We start from the raw sequence: 17,154 nt of genomic DNA on the forward strand, positions 1-17,154 counted from the left end.
TGAAGATGTATCTCAGGCTCTCAGCCAGACGTGACCAGTAAAAGTATATCACCAATACTACTCTCTCAAAGCATTAGAATTTGTCCTTCCATTCCTCATTACTAGTAACTCGGAATTTTCTCTTTTCTCAATAGGGCATTCGTAACATCTCCGCCTCAGCTACCCCAGATTCCGTTTCACCGCCGATCCCTCATACCAACGGCAGCTCGGGAAGAACCCCGATCTCACTATCCGGGGTACTCACCCCAACCAATCCAACCTCTCCGTTACGTCTTTTCTATGGATCTCTAGGGCCAAAATTCCCCCAAACTGTCGATCTCTAACCGTCCAACGGCCAGAATTACCCACTCAAGAGCCGGCATTCTCTCAACATGGCCCATCGGCCGAATGCCCGTGTTCACACTCCAGCACTGTAACATCGTATCATTATAATACCCTGCCTCCAACATCTCATTCTTCAATCAACAACTAACCTTCCCCTTCTAGCAAACTCAGCACCGCCAAAATGTCCAAACCAATCGTTCTTCATCTCGGCGACGACATTAAATGGAACCATGATCTCTACAAGACTTTTACATCTCACTTTGAGATCAAGCGCTCGCACAGCATGTCCCGCCCAGACTTCATCAACGCCCTCAAGCAAAAAGCCTTTGGTGACTTCTTCGCTATCTACAGACCGTTCTGGAACACAGGCGGTGAGATGGGAAATTGGGATGATGAATTGATCTCTCTTCTTCCCGCGTCGTGTAAGATTTATGCTAGTGCGGGAGCTGGTTTTGACTGGGTTGATACAGCTGCACTTGCAAAGCGAGGTACATGCATCACCCCATCATTTGAATTACAGTGATTAATGAGGTTGTTTTAGGCATCACGTATTGCAACGCAGCAGCAGCTTGCACAGAATCCGTAGCAGACGCAGCAATCTGGCTCATCATCTCCGTCTTCCGCAACCTCAGCTGGTCCAGCACAGCAGCCCGCTCAGGCGACAAGGACAAATTCATCGACGCCAACAAGAATCTCGCCCCCGTATCCCGCAACCCCAGCGGCTTCACCCTCGGCATAATCGGTTTCGGCCGCATCGGCCGCCGCATCGCTGAAAAAGCGTACAAAGCACTTGACATGAAGATCATCTACAACGACATCGCCCAAATGCCTTCGTCTATTGAAACACCCCTCAACGCGGAGTTTAAATCTTCAGATGCTCTCCTCGCTGAAGCAGACTGCGTCGTCGTCGCTACACCCTTTGCCGGCGAAACACTACTTAACAAAGCTGGTTTAGCAAAGATGAAGCGTGGTGCAAAACTAGTCAACATTGCGAGGGGAAAACTTATTAATGAAGCTGATCTCGTTGAAGCGCTTTCTAGCGGTCATTTATCAGGTGCTGGACTAGACGTGTTCGAGAATGAGCCATATATCAGCCCTGAATTGCTAAAGATGAAGAATGTGGAGTTGTTATCGCACAATGCGGGTGCGAGTCTGGATTCGCATATTGGGTTTGAGAAATTGGGGATGGAGAATATCATGGAGTTTTGGAAGACGGGCAAGGCGATTTCGCCTGTTAATGCTCATCTGATCAAGCAGAGCAAGTTGTAATTCTAGGGTTGAAAATGATATGTTAGTTTGAAGGATAGTTGTTACTCAATATGATACACTTATGGTTCCCTGAATTGTCTTTTGGGTTATTGATCGACAGAAGGATCGAGGCGCAGATCAAGAAGTGTCGTGATTCTCGTCGCATCATCATTTGAGTGAGTGCATAAAGACGTGCGTTTAGCGGCTGACGGATGAAACGTAACATCTCTCAGGTTAGATCCTTCACCAACACCAGGATCGACCAATCCTTCAACACTACACTGACTTCACTACTAACACACTGAACCCATCTTTAAATCACTCATACCTTGAAACATACGCAGTCTCCGTTCAGATCTCAACATCCCAATCCACCTTCCTAGCTGGCCAGTTATCTGCCATCACAACTCACAAAACACCCCAGAAACCACCTCAATTAAACGCTCCAACAAATCAAAACTCGCAATTCACCATCTCGGAGCATTTTCACCAAATCGGCCCGTTACTGGCCCTCTCGAGATGAAAGGAGCATGGACTTCATCCCCCTCTTGAACCCTTGTTTCAAACATCCACACTAGTCCAGCAAATCACATCGCCCATCCGCACATCTACCATCAGATGAAACCCCGTTTCATCCTTTCCCTCAGATATATATTAAAAATGTGTTTCTGAATACCCCGGTTTATAATGCATCTCGAATGTTTCCGACGCGATCCCTTTAATTCCAAAGGTGCTCTCAACATAGGTACCTAGAATCAAATCAACAGCATCAGAGGTACTTCTTTTCAGGTTATAGTTATCGATAAATATAAGTACCTCTGATCATGCAACTTGTGGGTTATTACTTTAATCCTTACTGCTGTGCCTCCTTGAGGCTGGTAAGTGGGCAGGCCACCAAAGGGGATATCCCTGGGATCATCACCAGCCTTTTTTTTGTGAACTGAAACATATAACGGGCTTTAGTATATAAATGTAGTAATTGACCAGAATTAATCGTTCTCTGTGACTTTCTATATCACACTCTTTATTATTGTTTAAGTCATTCTTTGATAGAATGCGTTCATTCCTTCTCTTAGCTTGCCTCCTCGGCACAGCTCTATCCGCTCCTTTCAAAACAACCTCTCTCGACACCACCCGCGAGGGCTTTCTCAAAGCTCATCCCGGCGGTACAAACAATGTTGAAATAACAGACAACAATCTCCTCAACGGTACATACGCAAGAAACAAAACTCGCGTTCTGACACACCGCGCTGAACAAGCGACGCTGCCTCTGAAACTAGTGAACAACTTTAGCGGCGGAAACGTCAGAGCATACATCTCAGGGCTGGACTCTGACGGCACAGTCGTGTTCATCGGCGCGAGTGGAAATCTTGTGTATCCGAAATCAGGAGGTTCGAAAGTCCCTGTTGAGATTAAGGATAACATCGCTATTCCTCTCCCGGCACAGGGTCAGACTCTAGAGTTTACGGTTCCTATCTCCATGAGCTCTGGGCGTGTTTATTTCGCGAATGAAGATCTTCACTTTTTTGTCGTTGACATTGGAACTGGCGATGGTTTAGTCCAGCCTTCTGTTACGAACCTTCAAGACCCAAGTGCTGGTGTGGACTGGGGTTTTGTGGAATTCACCTACACCAACGGCGTTCTGTACGCCAACATCAGTTATGTCGACTTTGTCGGTATTCCTCTCGGCATGGGTCTTTCTCTTAAGGATGGAAGTACTCAGTCATGTGCTGGACTCGAGTCTGGTGCTGTGAGTAAGATCTGCGATGATCTTGTTAAGCAGAAAGATAAGGATGGTAGAGCGTGGACGTTTATGTGCATTGCGAATGCGCAGGGTAAACCAGTCCGTGTGCTGTCGCCGGGGAATCAGTATGATCTTGAACCGATTACTTTTGGGGATTACTGGGATACTTATGTCAATGATGTGTGGAGTAAATACTCATCGCAAGACCTCACTATCAACACTCAATCTGAAGCAGGCAACGTCAAGTGTCGCGTCACAGGGGATCAACTCACCTGCGACGGCGATAACAGAGGATACGGCAAACCCAACACCAAAGACATCTGGGGCTGCAACAGCGGTCCTTTCACAGTGATAGAAGGCGACAATGCAGTGCACGCAGCGGTTGTTCCTCGTCTCTGCGCTGCGTTTGTTCGAACTACACTCCTTGTTGACGGAGGCGATACACAGCCCAAGTTGGGACAGGAATCGTACTACAAGAATGACCCGACGAACCATTATAGTCGGATCGTACATTCTTATGAGGTCGATGGTAAGGGCTATGCGTTCCCGTATGATGATGTCAATCCGGATGGGAATGAGAATGCTTCGGGTGTTGTTTCGGGCGTGCCGGAGACTTTGACGATTTTTGTTGGTGGACCTTCTGCATAGGGGTGCATGTACATTTTTACTTCTTGTAAGAGTATGTTATTGACGCAAAACCATTTGTATGTGCCCGATTTGTCTTCTAATGTCTGTTGTGTGTCCGTTTGACTATGGCAAGTTTGCTGTGCATATCGCAATCCTTGAAGTTGCCTGGATCGAGGTGTATCATCAACAGAGCTTCACCTATCATTACCTGAACAGATCTCACAGTGGCGGGTAGAAAGTAAAGTCCTAAAGAACATGAAACGTGCATGAAGAGCTTACTTGCTATATTATACTGTGCAACATACAAATTCGAGCATACCATCCGTTCAAGTCACAAGAACATCACAACTGATCATCATCGCTGACTTGCAAATATCCTTCTATACAATTTAACGCTATGCCTAACTAACTATACAAACTCAATCCCTCTTACAACCTCGCAGCAGCACTTCCACCCGAACAACAACTCTTACCCCCAAAAGCCAACTGACTAACCTTATCACTCTGATCGAGCGCCCCCTTCTTCTCCGCAACCTGCGTAGGGCTAATCGAGTAACTAGGCGGCACATCCATACAAGGATTGTTCGTAAAGAAGTTCCTAGGTCGGAGCAACAACGTCATCGGCTCAACAGGCATGATGGGGAAGTCCTCGGGCGCAGGGATGTGTGTAACACCAAAGGTGTGCCAGAGTACAATGTCGGTGTTTTCAGTGGATGCTGTGCCCTCGGCGATCCACTCGGGGAGTCCTTGGGATGGCTCGCCAGATGTTTGGGGGACGTGACGACCTGCTGCCCAGAGCTCATCATCGCGATCTGGAGATTGTTAGTATTGTAGGATGTAAAGGGGTGAAGTGACTTACAAGGTGTGACGTGAACGGCGTGGCGGGCGAAACCAGCGCGCTTCCAAACAAGGGATCCCTCCTTTGGCAAAAGACCTGGAACCTCTCTGCTAACAAGCTTATAAGACGCAGGCTTCTTGGAATAAGGATGCAGCTTATTCTCATTAACCATCTCCCACGTCCTACTCGTCGCACCGTTATAATCCGTCTTGGCCTGTCCACTAGTCCTCAACTTGGTCTTTTTGGCATAAAACGCATTACCGTATTTATTCTGGGGACTTCCGACGGGTGCCTCGCTAGCAACAGTATCAACCATGTTGACAGTATTGTTCACACCGTCGATCATGGGGTTCACACGCAGACAGAACAGGTGCTGATGGTTGTGAGCGTTGACCTGGGGATAAACCTCTGTGCCCCACGGTCCAGCGTCTTCACCCTCGTTGAGGGAGTACGTGTTGAGAATACCGGTGAGTTTGATCTCAGGCTGGATCGTGCCGTCTTGGTGGAAGACCCATTGGCATGCGTACTCGTAGTTGGCCGCTGTGAAGATCTGCTGCACGATGAGTTTGCGCGCGCGAGTCACTGTGACGGAGTCATCGCGGAAGTCGGTATGCTTGAAGAGAATGCCGTTATCCTCTTCATGAATACAGATAGCGTTCTTGATGGTGCGGATAGAACCGTCGCGGGCGGCAAAGTCGGCGTCGAGGTAGTGGATCACACCCTTGCAGTCGCAACCGAGAGCGAGAGAGTTGGCCATGTATCCTGCGCCGTATTCACCAAGATCAAAGGCGTGCTTTCGCTGATGAGGATGCTCGGGCGCACCGTACGGGACGACCATCTCGGAAAGGGAGAGACGGTAGAAGATAGGTCGCTCGATACCCTTGTCCGTAAAAGTAATGTGGTTCAGCACAATTCCCTCCTTGTAGTTGAAACCAATATGAAACTTGAAGTTCTGCCATGACAAAACACGGCCATTCATGGTGAACGAGACACCCTCGGGCTGGGTAATGTTGATAGGCTTGATATCCTTGCGATAGCCACCGTTCTCGTTGATGTAGCGAGGAGTGTAATCAATAGCCTTTTGCTTGCTCAACGGGCGGCGCACGCTGGGGATGTCAATATGGATGATTTCCTTCTTGGCGCCGTCGTAGATGGGGCAAAAGTCAAGAGGGTACTGATACTGGAAGGTATCGGGGTCAGGACGGTAGTACATGAGCGCCTGCTGCAGACGAATATTGCTGCCAAAGCGCTCGTCGTAGCCGATCGTCCAGGGATCGCAGTAGACCTTGTGCATCTCTGATCTGGGGATACCAGAGATTTCGCACTGTTCAATGACTTTGGGGTCTTTGCGCGCGATCTCCTCGACCTGGCAGAGTTCCTCAGGTGTGATCTATTTCATCAGCCATTACTCAGTGTATGTAGTTAAGAGGTGAAGGACTTACAATAGGTTGAAGACCATCGAGCTTCTCCCACTTCTGGACCTTTCTCGTCTTGAGATCCACAAGGCCGTCGTAAACAGCTCCATCAGGAAGAATGACAGTGACATCCGCGATTCTCGCAGGTTTGTTTCCCTCGGAAGGATGCTCCAGCCATCTCAACATCTCCTTCTTGCGGGGCTCATGTAGAGTGACCGCATTGAAGAGGAGTTGGCCGGACTGATACTTGCGGATAGTCTCGACGGCAGCGGCGATCTCATCTCTGGAGAGAGGATCAAAAGGATGATGTTGTGTGAGACCCATGGTTACTGACTGACTGTATTAGGGTTTGATAGTTAGGTGAAGATGGTAAAGGGGAGGAGGAAGAGGGAGGGATATATAGTTTTCGGGGACATGATGATAAGCCCATCTCGAGTTGGAAATACAGGACTCTTTTTTCCGTATCGGGCTTGATGTGTGACAGCTCCTCTAGTCTTCGTGGTGGGGAGGCGATATCGCGGGGTAATCGTGAGCCTCACGGAAAGATAAACTGGATTGGGGTTAGTTATCAGTTGATAAGATAAGTCAACCTCCCCGCTTGAATTAATTACAAAACAGGTAATTATAACCTGTTTCCCTCGAGCACTGTACGTAACAAGATCATGATGGAGAGGAATATCTCTGTTTTGGTACTTATTACACCTCGTGACACTTACTAAAGAAGCTGTTTTATCCAGAATTAACCTCTTCCATCTTGAGTGCCAATCTGGAATTGCGGTTCCGAGTTCCGGAGTGGATAAAAGTCGATTGAGCCCAGACTTTGTCTTGTTTTGTTTTCTTTAGGTAAGAATATGAGCTTTCCCCAGATTCTGCGATTAGATTGTCTGTTTGATCTTCGGTGTTGGTGCAGCTGGGCCGAGTGTCGCTGCGAGCGGTTGAGTTGCGACAACTTGTTCCCAATTGCAAAGATAAGACCATTTCTTGTCATCGCCGACATGATGTGTGTTCTGTCAATTGCAGCATGCTTAATCTTGGTCTTGCTCGCCAACGGATGACACTTCGTCGCCCATGATGCTTGTCGCAGCGCAATCATTAGCACTCCAAGCGCTATCTCAGCTCCCCAACATCAATCAGCAGCAGAGATCCCAGCAAATGTGTCGCGAGAGCCTCATGAAAGCCCTGAACCGAAAACACCATCCACACGATGGGTCAATGCCAGAGAAAACATCGCGTACCTGCGGTATTCAATGTTGGCCACAGTTGTGTGTGTTTGCTTTTGTTCCACCTCCTGAGTCCTGCATGCTCATAGTAGGACTCGGGCCAAAAAAGAAACGCGCAATTGCGCGCTGCGCCAAACAATTGAGTGAGGTCACATATTTTAGCCTGCACCTCCCACAAGACCATCAATTTGTATTCTCTCTTTCTTTCTAAACATCATGAATATTCCTTATATGCAATAGCCATCAATATTACATCGATCCATCATCTCGTTTTGTTCCCGCGACTTAATCCTTTGAGGCCTTCGCCAAAGTCGCCTCCACAATGGAGCATCGTTCGCTGCACCATCACTCTCCCTCGATACGCCGTTATCTCAACGAAACAGACTTCAACCTCTACGCCCGAATTCTTGCTGCCAAAGAAACAGAGCGAGAGAAGTTTTACGTTGATTCCCACAAAGAACAGCTCCGCAACGTTCGGCACAACGTCTCCCGCCGTGAGCTAAGCGAAGCCAACCAGTATCCCTTCCTCTGCGTCTTCCACTTCGCCGGCTGCGACCACAAGTTCACGAACAAAAGAGACTGGAAAGATCATGTCGTTTGCCAACACCTGAGACTAGATCGGGTGTTTTGGGAGTGTGCTGAAGGCCCTTGCGAGGATCTCGTGGATGCCCTGAAGCAATGCGCGTCGCTGAATGCTACCGACCAAGTTGAGTTATCCAGCCCTGGGGGACATTTTGCGAATAGCCACGATTTCCGAACCCATCTTCTCCGACACCATCGGCCGACCAAGACCCACGACACTGACAAAGATATTAAGTGGGTGCTCGATAAAGAGGTGCAGTGGCTTGTGGACCGCCAAGATTCGTCGATGCGTATGAAGTGTGGATTGCCTCAAAGACTAGGCTGCCCCATGCCCCAATGCGCATCAGTACGGTTCACCGGCCCTACAGCTTGGGATCAACGATTGAACCATGCTGCTGAGCATTTTCTTACCAATCCACAATGTCCAGACGCATTTGGCGGAGAGAGGGATAATGAGCTTTTGTATTGGGCAACCTGCAATGCGGTCAGCATTCTTGAAGAGACGCCAAATGCTTGCCTTCAACAACATGATTGCAATAAGTCGGTCGCCGACAGTGGCTATAGCAGCATGCCTGGTATGCCCCGGCATCCGACCATGTCACAGCAGGGCGATTCGGCACCAGCGGTACCTCGTAAGATACCAGAGTGGAAGAGCAATGCCACATTCTACGACCCTGGCACGGAGGAACTATACTACTGTAGAGCCTCTGTTGGTCTTGGAGCCTGGGCTCAAGATAATGGATATCCGGCGACTCTGTTTGAAGAAGAGACAATTCCCTCTTCCGCATATCAATCTTTTAAAGAAATGTTCTCACATAGCGAGTCCATAGGGGACTATCATACCCTCGATACCTCTCAAGACTCGGGATCTGGTGACGAGTCTGATGAAACGCCCCATCACAACCCAGAGGCTGCTGTTGTTATGCAGTGGTTCCACGGATGGCTTCAACAATGGCTAGCACCGTTGACACAAGAGAGGCCAAACGGGATTGGGGGTCGTCCAAGCACTGCTTCTCAAAGTCAGAACTCAACTTCTACCTCCGGCTCCGGTACACAGAAGAAGAAGGGGACTTCGCGACCTCGCCGTCTTCCCAAGCGTAAGCGCGCTAGCGACGATGACGACGAGGGCAATGAGGAGAGCTCCAAATCCCAACGGATCGATGGAGATACGGAAGTACGAATGTTTGCCTGTCCATACTTCAAGCGCAATCCCCGCAAATACGGGCAACCCAAGTGGAAGAGTTGTGCACATCCTGGCTATCGGGACATCCATCGTGTAAAGTAAGTATGTTCCCAGGCACCTCTTGGCAATTTGAACTCTGACACTTGGCAACAGAGAACACATGTATCGTAGGCACTCCTTGCCCGAGTACCAGTGTCGGCGCTGCCGCGTTGATCTCAAGACCTCCGACGCCCTAGAAGCGCACCTGCAGCAGCAGCGGGCTTGCACTCCCAGCATCGGCGCCCAAGATGGACTAAGCCAAGACCAGGTGAAGAGGATGAGGAGCAAAAAGGGTACAGGGAAGAACAAAGATGAGGTAGAGAGGTGGAACGACGTTTACGCCATCGCATTTCCGCACGACCAGGACACGCCCAGCCCTTGTATGTCAGCATTCCCTTCCCATCGCTGCGGTATCAATTAACTGACGATTTAGATCTTTACGATACTGATGACGATAGGAATGCTAGAGAGCTCGATTTCCGTCATGAGTATAGCCGTTTTTTAACGAGAGAGCTCCCGCTCCTCGTGGAAGGATATCTGAACACCGTTGGATGTCCGTTGCCAGAGACCATCCAAGATGATATTGAGCAATTAGTCAAGCGACTAGTACCTCAGTCTCAAAGTTCATTTTTAGAAGAGATGGGGTTGACGAGGGATAACAACGAGCAGCCAGACAATGCATCAGCGACAAATGATGGAGCGGGCTTCGTTGAGTCTACGACAACGAGACTTACCTCTGAAGACTCGGCGACGATGGTACAACAAAACAGCACCTATGGATATCCGACAAAGTTGCAGAAGGGAAGCACATCACAGGAGGCTATATCCATGTTTCCGACAAGCGACGATCCTAAAGGATTGACGACGATGCCTCAAGTTGGATACGACACTGCAGACTCGACGATGTTTCAGGATGGAAATTTCTCTGGACAGGGCATGATGTTGCCAGCATACTGTCCGCCAACAAATCAGGATTGGCAAACAGTTTATTCACTGCTTGGCTATAACCCGTTTGGAGTTTAATGGGATGAATAACTCTTAGGATAAAAGTTTAAACCTATTTTTTTACATAATTTCGGCTTTCATCAACCTGCATTTCCATTGCTGTAGGCTCATAACCAGTGAGGTTTCCTTCCTAGTTCCAGCTTACTGTGTGACCACCACGGCCCACTACCTGACCTAGCTAGGGCGCGGGGAGGAAAGAAATCTCGGGACCTTGATCCTAGGTAACAAAAAGACTTAGGTAACTTAGTATAAGCTTAAGATAAGTTTAACATAAATTTAGGATACATTTTACTGAGTTTATTTCAACACACTACACTAAAGTCCGGTGTTTTCTTGCTCCCCGAGACCTAGTGCGCCAGATGGATGTCAAACGTAACCACTGTGCCACCTACAAAATGTAGGGGACCCTACACTAAAGGCCTAAGGCAGCAGACCTGAGCAACAGCAGAAAATCTACGCTCAAGCATAACATCAAACAAGAGGACTATATCTAAAGTAGAGTAAAAAATAGATCAATTGCCTAGAACCACGACTTTATCGTGCGTGCTCACAGTGGCTTTCTCCCCCTACTTAGTATTGCAACTCAAAGAAGGAGACCTCAACCCCTTGACTCTGCCGATATTTATCTTTTAAATCATGTTCTGCCTGTTCACCTAATAACTCCCAAACACCAACCCACAGCTCTGCCAAACACGGTGTCTGCACAGGAGACAAATTAACAAATTCTTCCAACACAGAGCCCAGACCCTCATCCCAAGAAACATTGATATCATATAGTCCCTCTCGAAGCACAAGCGATTTCAAGGTCACCGGGAGGACGTCACCCAGTGTTAGATTATCATCTATCACCGCGCTGCTCGTCGCATCAATGCTTTCAAGCGCAGAGAATTCTTTGAGAGAGCCCAGAGGCGTCGAAGATGGTGCATCGACTTCGATATAGTCGTCGCATGCTTCCCAGTGAATAGTCAGATGACGGAGAACCTCGCGACATGGCATTAATCCTTGACTGATGGATTGGCCATCAAATATGTACGCCTCCGATGACCGATACAACTCTAGTCGAAAAAACTCTAAATTCTTCATCTGGGATAGCAATTGCTTCAAAAAGCCTTCTGCGACAGTAGTGTATCCCAGAGTGAGTCTCGTGAGGGATTCTGAGCACGAGACTGTAGGCATCGCGGCGTCGAGAGATGGCTCTGAATAACTGAGCTTTAGCGAAACTTCCCTGAGGTGAGGCGCCCGAAAGATTGGCAGCTTGTCCAATACCTCTCCGCTTTTGATCAAGCCGAGAAAGCAGTCAACGTCTCCAGAAGGCCAGCTAAATGATTTCAGACGTTCGAATCTGGTCGCCCGCGTTATCGAATGAGGCTCACAAACCAGGCGTAGCACATCCCCTATGGGGCTGAAATTCTGTGTCGGCGAGGCATATTCGTCATCACAGTGAAACATGTCAATAACCAGTGTTTCGACATTCCGCAGCAGTAGAATAATAAGAGCGACGATTGTCTCTACTTCCAGGTCATAAAGCCTATTGATCCAATCTTCCGAAGGCGACAATCCTGCTTCCTGTATCAGGCTCCTTACGACAACATCCGCGTCTCGAAGAGAATTCGAGGCTGCATGGCGCGCGGGCGGTTTGGGGCCATATTCGATCTCGTGGACGCTGAATTCACGGATATATGACGCCAATTCGGGTCGGTGGAGCAGGTTGAGCAATAACTGCTGAATGGGCGTAGATGAGTCCAGTTCGCTGTGGTTCCAGGCCCATGATATCCTTCGGTAGAGATACTTCTCTGTGATGGCATTGAATGCTCGTGAGACAGATGACAGGTGGAGCAGGTCAGTCGGCGCAAGACATTGAGCAATAGTGTCCCATAATTCGGGCACGGCTACAAGGCTGAGAATCATGGAACCTCAAATAGACAGCTAGCGGTGTATGAAAAGGAATTTGGAGTACAAATGATAAAGGGCTCAAATATTATTTGAACGTGGCAGCTGAGGGGGGTTGGGTTTTGGGCTGGGAATCATTGTATCTCTGGTGTTGTACAAAATACAAGCCCTGCTGCCTTAGGCCTCTAGTGTAGGGTCCCCCTACCTTTTGCAGGTGGCACAGTGGTTACGTTTGGCATTCATCTGAACCGCCCATCGGTTAGTGCTGATGCCAACTATAAACCATTGAGGTTCAGTGGCCGACAGCGCTAAATGTTAGTGAGCAGACGTCACAAACTCGCCCCAATCCTCACCACCAAGAAATGATCACGATCAATGCAAGATGCACTCAAATAACCTCTTTGTTGCTCAAACTTTTATTAATAATAGATAGATCATTCGCTCAAATTTGTTTGTATATATGACATGACATATCGGCCGCCAACTCCAGACATCTATGATTTGCTTTGCTTCAGTGACTTTCCTTTCCTTTCCGTTTCCGTTCCTATAAAATAAATGATTGCTCTGATCGAACTCGTACACTATAAAACAGATGCAGCACTCGTTCAATCTCTAAATAATGCAACATGACATGACCCAAAATTAACAAGAGTATCCAATATAACATGCTCGCACTCACGCCTGTCGCGCCTCAAGGTTCTCGTTACTAGCACCCTGTCCAGGCTGTAATCCTGCTACACTCGCAGCTACAATACCCGGCATACCGACGACCGACATCATGGGTGAGATGGGCGGTCTGTTGGAGGATCGCGATGAGCCGCGACGACTGCGCAGCTTGCTTCGAGGTCGAGACTCGGATCTCTTACGTCGAAGCATCTTCTCGCGCGAACGAGCCATGGCATCGCTCAACGCCGTCATGCGTCCGCCGCGAACACGCTTCAAGAACTCGAGATCATCGCGAATGCCGAGAAGTGCGGTATCCATATCATACCCCTCCAGCTTCTCCTTGGGAAACGGCTCAGTGCCCTCTTCCTCAGAGGTGTCCTTCTTCTTGCGCGAGAAACGGATCCAGCTTGGCCACAGCTTAGCGAGAACCTTGACAAACGCGTGGAACCACTCGTCGGGGAATAAACGAATGAGCACACCGATGGGGATTGAGAAGAAGCCAAGCACGAGAGAGATTCCCCACTGGACACCGTTTAGGCGTGTAACGACGAAAGCGTCGCTGCCGAAGAAGATGATGATGATTTGGCCGGCAGCCATGATGGTCATCATGAGCATGAACAAATGGTTGCGGTGTAGACCCTCAAAGATGTTGAGCTTGTTATCGATGCGTCGACTGTTGACGAGCTTAAAGATCTGCATGAACACAAAGATGTTGAAGATGAGAGATCGGACTTCGCGTTCTTCATAGCCGAGGATGGAATCGCGGCCGAACCAGAGGACGAAACACACGATGAGTTGGTATATCGACTGGCCGATGATCATCTTCCACATAGTAATTGTAATAAGCGGTGCAGTTCGAGCTTCGGGTTCGCGGTGCAGAAGACTTCCGGTGGGAGGATCGGTAGCGAGAGCGAGAGCGGCGAAAGTATCCATGATGAGGTTAACCCAGAGGAGTTGAACGGCGTTGAGAACGGATTTCTGCTCGTCGTCGGACACAGCTGAGATGAAGGTTACGCCGACGGCTGTGATGTTAACGGTAAGTTGGAACTGCAAGAACTTCTTAACCGAGTCATTAATAGCACGACCCCAGCCCAAAGCCACAACGATAGACGAGAAGTTATCGTCCATGAGGATGATATCCGATGCCTCCTTGGCGACTTCCGTACCAGTGATACCCATTGAGAAACCAACATCCGCTGCCTTGAGCGCAGGAGCATCGTTTGTTCCATCGCCTGTAACAGCGACAATCTCACCGAGCGATCGCAGCGTCTTGACGAGGATGCGTTTGTCCTCTGGACTTGATCGCGCGAGCACACGCAGCTGCTTCACGACTGCTGTGCGGTCTGATTCAGAGAGCTTGCGGAAGTCAGAGCCCTGCATTACCGCGTTGGGCTCGTTGATTGTGCTCTCGGTGAGGATGCCGCAGTTGAGAGCGATGGCGCGCGCGGTCTCGACGTTGTCGCCTGTTACCATCTTGACGTTCACAGAGGCAATACCGCAGTCGTTTACAGCTTCAGGAACACCCTTGCGCACAGGATCCTGGATGCCTACTACGCCCATCCATGTGAGGTTATGCACCAGATCAGTCAGATCTATATCAGCGTTATCGTCTTCAGGGCGGAGGGTAAGCACAGGAGGCCAGTTCTCAAAGTCGCGGTACGCCAGACCCAAAGTTCGAAGAGAGTTTGTCGCGTAATTGAAGATGATAGAGCGCAGTTCCTCTTTTCCATCGTCGGAGAGGGCTTCGGTGGAAGGTGAAGTAGTTGGATCGCCGAGAATAGTGGTGCATTCGCCGAGAACAATTTCGGAAGCGCCCTTTATGTAGAGTCTGTACTTGGGCTTGTCCTTTGTCGGACCGGGAATTTGGACGACGGCGCCCATGCATTTGCGCTGGGAGTTGAAGGGGAAGAGACGGGTGATGGGATGGTTGGCGCGTTCGATTGCGAGGGGGCCGAGACCGAGATATCGACGGGCCCAGTCGAGAAGAGCAGTCTCAGTCTTTGTACCTACAAAGCCCTGCTTTCCTTCTTCATCAGATTCGAATGCTGTGGTGTTGACGCAAATGGCAGTCTTGAGAAGTTCCTTATACTCAGGATCAAGCTTATTCGCGAATTGAGCCAGCGCAATAGTCTCTCCCTTCTCAGCACCCTGCTCAAACGACGAATCGCCAAAGGAAAAGAGTCCCCGAATGCCCAGTGAGCCTGCAACGACGGTCATGATGTTCTCGGTGAGGGTACCAGTCTTGTCGGAGCAGATGACCGTGGCGTTACCCATAGTCTCGCACGATTGAAGATGTCGCACCAGGTTATTCTCACGCGTCATCTTCTTCGTCGCGAAAGCGAGGGAGAGAGTTACTGCGAGGGGGAGACCTTCTGGGACGGCGACGACGATAACGGTTATGGAGGTGATGAGGATCTGTAAGAAGTCTTGGCCCTTTTGCTCGCCTGATTCGCGGTTGTTGGGCAGCTTGGCGAGGAATTCGATGAGTAGGACGAAGAAGAGGAGGAGACCAGCTGCGCTACCGAGCTTTGCAATGTATCCTGGTCTGTTAGTACACATCTCACAATTGAACTGGGATGAGTGACTTACCTGCGAGGAGATTGAGCTTTGCTTGAAGAGGCGTCAATCCCGGATCATCACGAAGCGACATCATCGTCTTTCCATGACTACTCTGCTCCCCCACCGCCGTAACAAGAAACGTGCCCACACCATCGAGTACCTTTGCACCAGAGATGATAAACGGATCAAGCTTCTTCAACTGCGGCGCCTGCTCATGCAGCAGCGCATGAAGAACCTGCTCAGCGGGCACCTTCTTAATAAGATCAGACTCACCCGTCGCCGAACTCTCATCACAGCTAAGATTATGCCCCTCGATAAAAACACCATCAACGGGGATGACATCGCCTGGTTCGAGGAGCATTACATCGCCGACGAGGACATCGTGAATAGAGATGTTTTGCGGTTTTCCGGAGCGTGTGATCTTGACGATGCGGTCTTCCTTCTTCTGGTTGAGTTTCTGGAACTGTCGCTCTTTTTGCCAGTCGTTTGCTGCGCCGACTACGACGACTATTGTTATGGCGACGATGATGGCGACGCCTTCGACCCATTCGACTTTTGCGCCGCCGTCTTCATGGGATCCTCCAAAGGTTTGGTAAAGACCTAGTGCGAGTGATACCACGGCTGCGATGCAGAGAAGGATGAGCACGCGATCTTGCAGCGCGATCCATGCAAGTTCCAGAAAAGACTTTGACTTTGGTTCCGGGAGACGATTCGCGCCATAAACTCGCTTCCGATCAGGAAACGCATCTTTCCCCGAAGCATGCGCCGCACCACTATGACTCGCCTTCTCAACCTTTGAAGAAGTCGCTTCCTCAAAAGACACCGCACCCTCCAGCTTTCCCTCATCAACACTCAAACCAGCCTTAGCATCAGTCCTCAAACCCTTCTGCAGACCAGGCAGACCACCGAGCGCAACAAACGCGGGCAAGTTCTTTGGGTTAATGAGTTTAGCCAATTGACCTGGCGAGAAAGCGAAGGGGTTGTTTTCGACGCGGAAGAGGTCTTCCTCGCCGGGGTCGGGCTTGAGGATTTCGGCCTGGTCGCCTTTCCTTAGGGCTTCTACCTCGCGAGACATTTGTTCATGATCGGTGCCGACTTTTGTGGAGGGGGAGGAGGACCATGATTCGGTTCTGGATTTGGCGGTAGGTACTGCGAGAGTGTTTGTGTCGTCTAGGGGAGAAGGGGAGATTGAATCTGCTGGTGCTAAACATTTATTAGTTTACTTAATCGTATGATGTGAGGAAGTCATCGCTTACCAGGATCGTTTGAGGAGTCGACAGCCGCAGTATCGACGGTGATTGTGGGAGCGCGCGGACGTCGTGGAGTGCTAGAGTCCATGTTGAACGACCAAGATGGAATGTGTGCTTCATGTGAGGAAGGGGAAGGGGAAAAAAGGTGGAAAGAGGAGAAGCCAAGATATTGAGAAGTTCAAAGCGCTGGGGGTGACAAGAGAGGTAGAGCAGGGGTGATGAAAATACACTTCCGACACAGCCACAGCCACGAGGCATGCCAAGATCCTGGGCGGCCTGTGTGATTGGTGAAGTCGAGAGCTAAGATGTTAATGCTTGGAGTTGAGAATCTTGGCATTGCAGGGGTTATTTGTTTAATCTGGACTGTTCCGTGGTCTACAGAGTACGATTCAAGTACCTTTCCAACAAGTAAATGTCTATATAAATTAATGTATTACTGGATATCTCCATCTTGACAGCTATATCCTCATTTCCTCACCACATCTAGCTGTAGAGACACTCCTCCTTCGTGATCATCCGTCGTATTCCAACCGCCAGCCAAGATCTAAACGCCCACTAACCGTC

The 17,154-nt window shown here is 49.4% G+C and overlaps 6 protein-coding genes across 6 annotated transcripts; 3 read left to right on the forward strand and 3 right to left on the reverse strand.

Moving 5' to 3' along the window:
• Positions 1-505: 505 nt before the first annotated feature.
• FTJAE_11687 (alcohol dehydrogenase) lies at positions 506-1,593 on the forward strand (the record flags this gene model as incomplete). Its single annotated transcript, XM_037344655.1, has 2 exons — positions 506-812; positions 866-1,593. The coding sequence occupies 2 exons, from the start codon at positions 506-508 to the stop codon at positions 1,591-1,593; spliced, it is 1,035 nt and encodes a 344-aa protein (XP_037201274.1).
• Positions 1,594-2,626: 1,033 nt separating this feature from the next.
• Positions 2,627-3,964, forward strand: FTJAE_11688 (laminaripentaose-producing beta-1 3-glucanase; the record flags this gene model as incomplete). Its single annotated transcript, XM_037344656.1, has 1 exon — positions 2,627-3,964. One exon carries the CDS (start codon positions 2,627-2,629, stop codon positions 3,962-3,964), a length of 1,338 nt encoding a protein of 445 aa, XP_037201275.1.
• Positions 3,965-4,285: 321 nt separating this feature from the next.
• FTJAE_11689 (primary-amine oxidase) lies at positions 4,286-6,520 on the reverse strand (the record flags this gene model as incomplete). The annotated part of the gene is made up of 4 exons (XM_037344657.1): positions 4,286-4,323; positions 4,417-4,755; positions 4,803-6,171; positions 6,224-6,520. The coding sequence occupies 4 exons, from the start codon at positions 6,518-6,520 to the stop codon at positions 4,286-4,288; spliced, it is 2,043 nt and encodes a 680-aa protein (XP_037201276.1).
• Positions 6,521-7,738: 1,218 nt separating this feature from the next.
• FTJAE_11690 (uncharacterized protein) lies at positions 7,739-10,243 on the forward strand (the record flags this gene model as incomplete). The annotated part of the gene is made up of 3 exons (XM_037344659.1): positions 7,739-9,279; positions 9,335-9,600; positions 9,654-10,243. The coding sequence occupies 3 exons, from the start codon at positions 7,739-7,741 to the stop codon at positions 10,241-10,243; spliced, it is 2,397 nt and encodes a 798-aa protein (XP_037201277.1).
• A 552-nt stretch (positions 10,244-10,795) lies between these two features.
• Positions 10,796-12,133, reverse strand: FTJAE_11691 (uncharacterized protein; the record flags this gene model as incomplete). The annotated part of the gene is made up of 1 exon (XM_037344660.1): positions 10,796-12,133. One exon carries the CDS (start codon positions 12,131-12,133, stop codon positions 10,796-10,798), a length of 1,338 nt encoding a protein of 445 aa, XP_037201278.1.
• Positions 12,134-12,790: 657 nt separating this feature from the next.
• On the reverse strand, positions 12,791-16,678 carry FTJAE_11692 (Ca2+-transporting ATPase; the record flags this gene model as incomplete). The annotated part of the gene is made up of 3 exons (XM_037344661.1): positions 12,791-15,321; positions 15,371-16,543; positions 16,597-16,678. The coding sequence occupies 3 exons, from the start codon at positions 16,676-16,678 to the stop codon at positions 12,791-12,793; spliced, it is 3,786 nt and encodes a 1,261-aa protein (XP_037201279.1).
• Between the last annotated feature and the right edge of the window lie 476 nt (positions 16,679-17,154).

Source organism: Fusarium tjaetaba (genome assembly GCF_013396195.1).
Source record: "Fusarium tjaetaba strain NRRL 66243 chromosome Unknown NRRL66243_c0000298, whole genome shotgun sequence".
Classification (NCBI taxonomy): Eukaryota; Fungi; Ascomycota; class Sordariomycetes; order Hypocreales; family Nectriaceae; genus Fusarium; species Fusarium tjaetaba.